General features: G+C 38.2%; 1 protein-coding gene across 1 annotated transcript in view; it reads left to right on the top strand.

Moving 5' to 3' along the window:
* LOC107653133 (ranBP2-like and GRIP domain-containing protein 4) overlaps positions 1 to 6,452 on the top strand; it is an 8,763-nt gene extending 2,311 nt beyond the window's left edge. The window contains exons 2-5 of the mRNA XM_016439771.1: positions 3,019 to 3,178; positions 3,712 to 3,719; positions 4,058 to 5,603; positions 5,688 to 6,452. Coding sequence (XP_016295257.1) covers positions 3,019 to 3,178; positions 3,712 to 3,719; positions 4,058 to 5,603; positions 5,688 to 6,373 — 2,400 coding nt within the window. The 3' untranslated portion in view covers positions 6,374 to 6,452. The remainder of the gene's footprint in view (positions 1 to 3,018; positions 3,179 to 3,711; positions 3,720 to 4,057; positions 5,604 to 5,687) is intronic.
* Positions 6,453 to 11,308: the final 4,856 nt, after the last annotated feature.

Here is an 11,308-nt window from a genome sequence, read left to right as displayed (position 1 = left end):
AGAGCTCAACGACTCTGGCCCGAGCAGATATAAACAAAACGCTATTGGCTATTTTAAAAAGGGGGCGGGGCTGCTCAATATGTCCCGCCCTCTCTTCCTGTTTCAGTTGAAATTACGTCACACATAGAATAATGCTGCGTGTTTCAAGGCACTTCAGGGGACCTTTAAATACTAGTGTGTACAGTATTGTGCAGGTTTTTTGACAGACAAAATGCTACATTCAGCTGTTGCAAATTTGTTGACTTTTGAAAATCAAGTTCTTTAACCAGGTTTTGATGCACAAAGTTGTTTGTGTTATCTCTTATAATAAACATTTTATTTAAACCTATCAAAAAATGCAGATCCTGTTGTAAATAATACTGAAAAATCACTTTTTATCACTTTTTTGTTGTCCCATTATTAGTCATCCAGTTATATCCATTATTAGTCATTATTTGACTCATATGAGATGAGGACATAGCGGAGACCCTTTTGAAGGATATTAGTTTATGTATGCCCTTTTTGAGTATTTGAGCTTAACTGAGACTTCAGTGTTTGTAGACGTTTAAGAGGCTGTTGTGTTGACCTTTTGCAATTTTGAGGTACTCAGTTGTATTTTGATTTTACAAAATAAACGCAAGTGTTCTCCTCACAAATCAAATTCTTGTTTTTCACTGGCATTTCGCTTAAGAGTTGAGGATTATTGCATATTTGAGCCTATATTCATTACAAGTAAAATACTTAAGTATTGTTAAAAACCAGATACTCTAAACGCCCATTCACACCAAGAGCGATAACTATAAAGATAACTATATTAGCATCCACACCAGCGGACGATATCGTCTGTTTATTCCAAGCTCATGCTCGTCTGCCGCTTTAAACTCTCGAGCTCGTTATGGCAGGATTGATTCTGATTGGCTGTCAATGTTTTTATCGTTCATCAGCTGGAAAAAAATAATTCAGAAAGTGATTCCATATCTTTTCTCTGTGCCTTTATCGTTATAGCTGTGGTGTGGACTCTGCTATTCTTTAATATTGAGAATGATTTTTAGAACGATATCTTTATCGTTATCTTTATAGTTATCGTCCTTGGTGTGAACAGGCCTTAAGACTTTTACTTATTCAATTTCTCAAGCCTAATCATCCAGTCCTGTCAATCATCGCTATGCCGGTATATAAACAGCAGTCATTGTTGTGTTCCAGGGAAAATTCTTCCGGCTTCCCTCCACCTCCCCTTCTCCTCCGCTAATTCCTTCTCTTTTTCTTACTCGGAGCTAGAGCTGAGCCTCGGGTTCGAGTCTCCTTCACGAACAGCCAGGCTCTTTTAACATTATCAGTTAGGGCTGAATGGGCAGGCGTACTCGTGAAAGCTATATAGGAATTGGTCACTTGTAACTTTTAATAAATTAATTTCTGCTGTATGGTATCTGTGCTTTTATTCAAGGATGGTTTTCAGGTACTTTTTACACCACTGGAATTAAATTACTTTGCACACCAAAAAGACCGAACACGCAGGAAACCTTCAGCCACCACTGCATATGGTCGTTGGGCCAGTTAGGTGGACTTTACAACATGATGATTTAGTGACAGTAGCTTTCTGTGAGATTCACTATCATCCGTTTGTCCTGCAGAAGCAGCTGAAGGAGACGCAGGAGACGCTCCAGCAGAGAATCCAGCAGAGAGAGAAAGATCTTCAGCAGCTGAGAGAGGCTGTGGAGTCTCATAAGGTGAGTCTGGAGAAGAAGAGAAGTTTGTCTCCGTCTCAGTTCAGACTCACTGAAGCCTGAATCACTGTGTGTCCTAACAGCGCTCTGCACAGACAGCAGTGGAGGACAGTGAGAGGATCTTTACTGAGCTCATCCGCTCCATTGAGAGAAGCCGCTCTGAGCTGATACGGCTGATCAGAGATCAGGAGAAGACTGCAGTGAGTCGAGCTGAAGGACGACTGGAGCGACTGGAGCAGGAGATCAATGATCTGAGGAGGAGAGACGCTGAGCTGGAGCAGCTGGAGCACACACAGGATCACATCCAGTTCCTGCAGGTAACAGAGATCTAGAAGAATAGGATCAGAGTGGACTTGAGCAGATCCTGCTGTGACAGAGAAACGTTTCATAATTGCAGAATGAAACAAAACTGTAAATTAGCAATGCTTCAGAGTATTGAAACCAAACCTGACCGTGTCTTAAGGGTCCTTGTGAAGTTTCAGTGTCTCTAACCGGTCTAAAGTTATACATAATAGGCGTTTCTAGTCCTTTGAGCTGCTTTTCCTGAGCAGATCTACTCAACCCTACAGTGAGACTCCATTGATGTGTTTGAGCTGTTAGATGGACATTTATGACCCTGGAGCACAAAAGCAGTCTTAAGTCTCAGGGGTATATTTGTAGCAATAGCCAAAAAAAAATTGCATGGGTCAAAATTATCGATTTTTCTTTTATGCCAAAAATCATTAGGATATTAAGTAAAGATCATGTTCCATGAAGATATTTTGTAAATTTCTTACCGTAAATATATCAAAACTTAATTTTTGATTAGTAATATGCATTGCTAAGAACTTCATTTGGACAACTTTAAAGATGATTTTCTCAATATTTAGATTTTTTTGCACCCTCAGATTCCAGATTTTCAAATAGTTGTATCTCGGCCAAATATTGTCCTATCCTAACAAACCATACATCAATGGAACACTTATTTATTCAACTTTCAGATATATAAATCAGATGTATAAATCTCAATTTCGAGAAATTGACCCTTATGACTGGTTTTGTGGTCCAGGGTCACATTTATGTTCTTAGCAGATGTTTTATCATCTAAACTATTTCCTAGAAAGTTCATATATAGTGTAAGTGGCAAATACTAGAATCTGTAGCTCTAATGTGATGTAATGAATATGAGAAGAATGAAGCTGATGCTGTGAAAGCGCTGGCTTGAGATGAGTTACTAAAGATAAGTAAATTCCACAAGAGCCGCACAAATCTGATGTTCCTGCAGGTTATTGGGTGAAATGTGGAGCTGATGAGTTTTGATTTCTGTTTTCTGTAGAGTTTCCAGTCTCTCTCAGCACCTCCTGAATCTACAGATGTAAATGACGATTCCTTCAGTTCTCTCCTCTCTTTTGATGGCCTGAGAGAATCTGTTCATGAGCTGAGAGATAAACTGGAGGATTTCTGCAAAAAGGAGCTCAAGAAGATCTCAGACAGAGGTAAAGTCCTGGAGATGTATCCATCATCATCATCTCAGATCATGGAGAACATCATATTAGAAATGTCTTAGGAATGGATGCAGGGATCATTTTATCTTGACATAATAAATTTGTATTTATTATCATTTTTTCTAATAAATTTCTTATTATTTTTAACATTTTGTCTTAAATTTAAACATACATGTCTATATTTTATATTTACATTGATATTAACATATTGACAAGCTGTAAGATATATGTGTGTGTGTGTGTGTGTGTGTGTGTGTGTGTGTGTGTGTGCATAAACAACACAGGAGGTGTGTGTTTATAGGTATACAATAAATTAATGCAAATGAATACATTAGGGATTTATGGCACAAATCTTACTGGCAAAGAGATTAGAACACCTCCATAAAACATCTCAGTCAAAATGCAGTCTCATTTACTGCATTTGAATGTTTGTTGTCAGTGTGAACAGAAGTACTAACTGACATTCATTCAAATTTACGATGTTTATGGCACTGATTTTCAAATGTGTGTCTTGTTGTGAACAGGTCTTAAAGTATTTGAGTGAAATATTTATTTTTGGACATTTTTAGATTAGATGGTGTTGGGTAATATGGTAATGTCGTTTTTATGAGAGCATCACCAAAAAAAAGAGAACCACTTGTGTGTACAATAGTTAAGACATGCTTAAAAACAGACCATTTGTCTCAGTTGCTACTACAGGTCCCTCTGTGTACTACAACCAGTCTTCAGCAGATTATTCACATCCTCTACATACTGCTACAAAAATTACACCAACAAAGGTAGTGGAGGGATTTCATGTAAACACAATATATTACACATTGCAGTAAAGGGGCATAGAATCAATAAAGTATTGTTTGTTTATCTCTGCAGGGCCCTGTAAAATGGATGAATCGTCTTCCTCCACAGCAGCATATGTATGCCTATCAACAATCAACACACACCCCACCTCTCCAGTCACCAGCAGTCCCATTTGGCACTGTATTTGGTGCTCAGTTTACCAAGAAAGAGGATCAGTGGGACTGTGACTCCTGCCTAGTGAGGAATGAAGCCTCAGCAACTGAATGTGTTGTTTGCAAAGCCCCCTGCAGCATTGAAAAAAGTAATGCAGCATCACAAAGTGGGTTAACTTCCATGTTTGGTAAAAAAGATGGACAGTGGGATTGTGACTATTGCCTGATAAGAAATGAAGGTTCATCAAACCATTGTGTTTCATGTCCGACAGCAAACCCAAATTTAAAAAACAAGACCTTTGCTGCACCGTCAAGTTCCTCTTTTACCTTTAGTTTCGGAAGTTCTAGCAGCCAACCTGCTGCAACAGGATTTAAAGCCAATTTCATTCCAGGCCCTGCTTTTCAGTTCGACACATGTAAGGATAAAGCATCCTCAGAAGGCTTCAAGTTTGAGTCCTCTACAACGAAGGCTGAAAAGTCATCAAGCAGGTTTTCGTTTTCCATGCCGGCGCCTGTTGGTGGATTTAAGTGTGGCATTGCAGAAGCTGAGGCAAAACCATCAGACAGACAGTCACAAAATGGATCTGCATCTGACCTCCTCAAAAATATTGCAGAGCTTCACAAAGAGAAAGAAAAAGAGGCAGCCCCAAGTTCCTCAGATCAGTCTGTAGACGCTGATAGCCACACTAATAATCCCCTCATTACTGGAAAGCCTAACACTTTTAGTTTCACTGACTTGGCTAAGTCACTAGGCAGTTTTCAGTGTGGCCAGAATGATCCTGCTTTCAAAGGCTTTGCAGGGGCTGGCGAGCAGCGCTTTACAGGAGTTCATTGTAGCCTCAAGGCAGACACCTCTTTTGATCAAGATGATGAAATCTACAAAACCGAGGAGAATGGCGATATTCAGTTTGAGCCCGTTGTTCAGATGCCGGAGAAGGTCGACCTTGTTACAGGGGAAGAAGTTGAGAAAGTCTTGTATTCACAGCGTGTCAAACTCTTCAGATTTGATACGGAAATAAGCCAATGGAAAGAAAGAGGAGTCGGCAACCTTAAACTGCTCAAGGATAACCAGAACGGGAGACTTCGAGTTCTTATGAGGAGAGAGCAGGTGTTGAAAGTGTGTGCTAATCACTGGATCACAACCACAATGAACTTAAAGCCCCTCTCTGGCTCGGATCGAGCCTGGATGTGGGTAGCCAGTGACTTCTCAGATGGAGATGCCAAATTAGAACAACTTGCTGCAAAATTCAAAACACCTGAGCTTGCAGAAGAGTTCAAGCTAAAATTCGAGGAGTGTCGGCGACTGCTTTTGGATATTCCTTTGCAGACGCCTCACAAGCTCGTGAACACTGGCAGAACAGCCCAGCTTATAAAGCAAGCTGAAGAAATGAAATCTGGGCTTAAGAATTTCAAATCATTCTTGACTTGCCAAAACAAGGATGACAAAAGTGGCGATACAAGTCATAGTACCTCTGCAGTTGTAGTCAAGCTCAACTCTGAAAGCACTGCTCCCACTTTAGAATTGGAAAATTATGATTTGTAAGAGGAAGTGCATGAGGACTATGCCAACTCCTCTGTGCACGATACCCCTTCGCAGCCAGATCCAGTAGCAAAAAATATATTCCGCTTTGGCGAATCGTCCACAGGCTTCAGTTTCAGTTTTCAGCCTATTCTCAGTCCCTCTAAATCTCCATCTAAGCTAAACCAGAGCCAGGCTTCTGTTGGCACAGATGACGAACAAGAAGCATCGCAGGAGGAAGAGCGAGATGGTCAGTACTTTGAGCCTGTTGTGCCACTGCCTGATCTTGTTGTGGTCTCAACAGGAGAGGAGAACGAGCAAGTCCTTTTCAGTCACCGGGCCAAATTATACCGCTACGATAAAGATCTTAGTCAGTGGAATGAACGAGGTATAGGAGACCTTAAAATACTACAACACTATGAAACAAAGCGTGTCAGACTCGTGATGAGACGGGACCAGGTCCTCAAACTGTGTGCAAACCATTGGATTGCTTCCAATATGAAGCTCGAGCCCATGAACGGAGCCGAGAGAGCGTGGATCTGGAGTGCCTTTGATTTTGCTGAAGGGCAGGGCAAGGTTGAACAGCTGGCAGTTCGATTTAAACTGCAGGAAACTGCAAATGCTTTCAAAGAAGTCTTCGAAGAGGCAAAGACTGCACTGGAAAGAGACACTCTACTCACCCCATTTTCTGTAAGAGTACCTGCCTCTACCCAGTAGATGCTTTGTGGCAAGGCTGCAGTTGGAGCTAAACACATCTCTGGTTTAGGTTCTAGATAGTTTCTTCACTTTTTTTAATGAGGACATTCTTCGTTCCTAGTTTATTGGTGTATGTTGCCTCTGAAATGACTTCTTTACAGCTGACATCATTTAAGCCCATATTTCTGTCGTATTGATACTGATTTTCAACCATTCAGTTCTTGAGAGGATTCAATCCTTCAACAAAATGACAAAAAGCTTTAAACACGTTATTTTTTTTAGGTATGGATTTTAGGTTTTTCAAAAATAATCGGTAACACTTTAGTATAGGGATCAATTCTCACTATTAACAAGTTGCTTATTTGCATGCCTATTAAAGGGGTCATATGATGCGATTTCAAGTTTTCCTTTCTCTTTGGACTGTTACAAGCTCTTGGTGCATAAAGAAGATCTGTAAAGTTGCAAAGACTAAAGTCTCAAATCCAAAGAGATATTCTTTATAAAAGTTAAGAGTTAACCACGCCTACCTAAAACGGCTCGTTCTAACATGCCCCCACATGTCTACGTTACTATGTGGAAATATTAGCATAATGCCGCCCAAATGTTCACGCAAAGAAAGAAGGCGTGGTTTCAGGAACAGCAGTAGTGTTGATGCAGCATGCATTAAAGCATGTCAACATATTCTGTTACACCAAATACACAAAATAATGATCTTTAAAATAGCATCATATGACCCCTTTAATAGTATATTTGCTATTTATTAGTACTTATAAAGCACATATTCTAAATTCTACCTAAACTTAACAACTAAATTATAAAGCAGTATTTAGGAGTTTACTGAGGCAAAAGTCATAGTTAATAATTAATTAATAGCGAGAATTGGACCTTAAAATAAAGTGTGACCAAATAATCCTATGGCTTTTTGGACCTGCACATCAGCCACACAGTTTAAAGCCCAAGGTATTTCAGGTCACCGTTTACTGTGGCACATGGAGCTCTCACTGACTGGCATGAGCCGGGAGACCTGACCTTGGCTGAATGATGTGATAACCCAACATTACTCCCCTGTTCTCAATCCAAACATTCACATGACCTGAAATCTGCTACCCTTTATGTTTGTTTGAAGCTTCAGTAGAATTTACAATTAAGGTGCACCATTGCTTCCAAATCCTATTCAGCCGTGAGTGTCTTGTAAAGTGATAAATGTGACACTAGCAGGTGAATTTGTCCTTCCAAGTATTTCTATCTTGGCAATGTAGTTACGAGTATTTTTGGTTCTGCTATATATTGTAGACGTAGCAGCAGTTTTCTTGCATTGTAGTCAGCTGCTGACTTTTCTGCTGATGTTTACCCTAAAAAATAGAGCTATTTTTGCCAACTTACCAACTAACATGATTCCTGTACAGAGTTAAGTGTTTATGTGGTTACACTTTACTATCTTAACCACAGTGTTTCTTAAGCTATATGATGGGTTGCATTATTTCTCTCACAAATATTGATTTTGATTAATAGAATTTACATTAAAGGGGTCATGAACTGAGAAATTCCCTTGATCTTTTGACATAATTTATAACCGATATAACGTAAGTACGTATGTAAACATTTAATTTACTACAGTTGCAGAGTGCAATATATATATATCGCAACTTGGCTTCTCTAAAATGTAAAAAAGCTCTTTGGTGTTGTACTGTACACATACTATAAAATTCAGATTTTTTTTTTCTTTCATATGTGCTTATATGGGCTCCTTATATCGTTTGGTTCTTTGGTGTCCTTTTGGTGTTTCTAAGTGTCCTTTTTGGAAAGACATCTAAATTTATCTTGAAAAAAGCTTGCAGAAAATACAGATTTTTGAGAATCACCCTTCAATCTTTTGGTTTACTTTGCTGGATGTAGCAAATGATGACAAAATAAATATTTGAAACAAGACAAATGGTCTATGCTTAATTGCATGAAGTGTGCGATTAATCGCGATTAATCACAGAAAAGGGGTGTGATTAATTAGATTAAAATTTTTAATAAATTGACAGCCCTAATGTGTATATATATATATATATATATATATATATGTATGTATAAATGTATATATGTATGTATATATATATATATATATATATATATATATATATATGTGTGTGTGTGTGTGTGTGTGTGTATATGTATATCTATGTGTATATGTATATATAGATTGTATTTTGTATTGACAGTATTTCAGTATATATTGAAATACAGTTCATGCCACTATTAGTCACTTTCAGAGTTGAGGATTTTAATGGCATTAGGAATAAAAGACCTCTTAAACACTTCCTGACCACAAAGGCTCAAACTGACCAAAGAGAGGATGAGAACTATCTGCTAGAATACTCCTCGCCACCTTCTTTGTCCTTTCAGCGTAGAGAGCTTCTGTATCCTACCTACTATTTTACTTGCCATTACCACAATTCTGGACAGTTTGTTCTTGGATTTGCAGTTTAAATGATCGTACAAGGCAGGAATATGAAAAGTGAATACACTCTCAACAATGGATTTGTACACTAAATGATTAAATGATTTTAAATGATTACAATAATTATTGTACCTTGAGGCAAAGGATTTACTCAAATGATTTTAGCATTTTCAGCTTGTTACAGGGCGGACCTGAAAATCTCAATCTTCACCCAGATGCATCTACAATATGAAACAAACAAACAAACATCAAATAATAAAGCTGGGCACACCAGTGTGAATACACATACAAATGCTCATTAAACCTCTTAGACTGACATTTATCTGGGGAAATTAATAATCTAGCACTGGCTCTCTGTTCATCTGTGAGCAGTGGAAATGTGGCTCTGGGTGTTCCTCATGCTACAGTTTACTGAGTCTACTACAGGCTACTAACAGAGAGATTTACATTTTGCCAAAGAGGTTCTCCAAATACCGATAAATCAGCATTAATAAAGGCAAAACACTGAATCGGTTTATTTGGTCTTTCATCCCATTTATGAATGTCACACTCAATTGATCACTGTCTGTGAAGAGAAACTGCAATAGAGAATGTAAAATACTATGTAACTTGAAAATGAAAACAGATCAAAATTGAAGGTTTGTATTGTATGACTGGGATTTTGGGGGAATATTTGGTTGTCAGCCAGGGAAAACCATACAGTATTTCCAATCAGTAAAAAAAAAAAAGATATGGCACAATAGGTCAGAATAGACTGAAGGTACAGCGTTTAACAAATATATTGACCAATAATAATATATGTCAAGCCAGCTCATTTACTTAATACTGTGCGATTTACGTTTCTATAAGAGGAAGGAAACTTAAACAAAGGCAGAGAAAATAACTAGATATTGCAAAGATGAAGGAAAATACAGTTTTCAGAAAAGCAATATGGGAGAATAAGAATCAACAAGAGAGGACAAAACAAAAAAGCTGTTAATAGTAGTTTCAGTAATTACAGCTGCAGTGTTCGTTTGTGCAGGATTTTATTTGGATGCCTTGTTTCATACGTGTTAATAGAGGGAAAGGAACTGGTTTAGACAGAGCATGTTTAAATCCTAATATTCAAATGGGCTTTCTGTTTGGCTCAAACGCTTCTGACCCACTGCTAATTATCATAAAGGCCTGAATGTGGAAAAATAGACGTCATTCAATTCTGACTGCTGGCAACTGCGTTAGCATGCATGCTTTTTTGTTTGTTTGAAGGATGAGGCAGTTTTCCAAATAAGCCTTGATGAAATTTCCATTTATAGGAGGACGGTGGCCGCTAATTACAGTCAAATCTCTGGAAGCAAACCCAATGCCTCCAGCAAAAGAAAATACTTCATCCCCTAACCTCCTCTAATAAATGTTTATTCAGAGAAAGCTGTAATTATGCTTTGCATAGGGTTTTTTTTTTAGTACATAATGAGCCGAGCTACGTCATTTTGTCTAAAATAGCGAAACGAGGTCATAATGGAATCAAATTGTTAATGAAGACAATATTACAGATTATGCTTGGCATTGAATTTGATGAATTTTTATCACTTGTCCCTTAAGATAGGCATGAAAATTTGACTTTGTGTATAAAGTTTTTTTTTTCAGTCCTGAAGAATAAATTGTCTAAGAACTATGCTGAATATTTCCACATTGAGGGACTTCCACAGTTGTTAATTTTACTGAATCTTCTCTTGCCTATGTTACTCCAAAAAAATGTACACACATCAGCTAAAGCCTCACAGATCATTGATGGACAAATGCATTTTGCAGAAGCAAACATGTAATTAAATGGCCATTGCAGGAGACTTCATACAGTTATTTTAGAAACGATTAAATATTCATACAGAAGACATTTCCTCTGATTCACACTGAAAACAGCATAACTGGAGCACGCTGCTGTAGTTTCTGAGGAGTGTGATTGTGTTAAATAAATGAGCTAATTGGTGAAACCTAATGAAAAGACACAGGGTAAGAATGTTCATTTCAAACCATCAACCAATGAAATCAGTGAAAGTGTAAGGGAGTAGCAATTAAACACTAAACCTGTCGTCTGTGCACTTTAGTAATTAGTGTTCATTTTCTGGCATTAGAGTTGGTTAGGGTGAACGAACGCAGTGCCATCAGTGAGATAAATGTGCTCCTTCTACAGTTTCTTTGGCGGTTATGAAACTCTTCTTGTGTTTAGCAACCAAAAGTTTGATTTTGAAATTTGGAGTCAAATTACAGCAGCTGAAAGCATCGCTCTTGACTGATGAATCTCTGAGTTCAGGAGGCTGGAAGCAGGTCTCAGTATATTTCAGTCTGGAGAAAAGACACTCCATGATGAAAAGCAGCCAGCGACTACACAGCCGAGTACAGCAGAGGCAAACACATAAAACACATCTCTTCTACTGTACCTCTTTCTTTTAACCATTTCCTTCATTTATTTCATACAAATGCTGAATTTGAAACATGATTCAAAATATGGAAATCAACTAAATCCAGGGTCATAG

This window comes from Sinocyclocheilus anshuiensis, unplaced genomic scaffold, assembly GCF_001515605.1.
Source record: "Sinocyclocheilus anshuiensis isolate Anshui unplaced genomic scaffold, SAMN03320099.WGS_v1.1 scaffold1518, whole genome shotgun sequence".
Taxonomy (NCBI): Eukaryota; Metazoa; Chordata; class Actinopteri; order Cypriniformes; family Cyprinidae; genus Sinocyclocheilus; species Sinocyclocheilus anshuiensis.
Note: the sequence above shows the minus strand (reverse complement) of the source record. Positions and strands in the feature narration are given on the sequence as shown.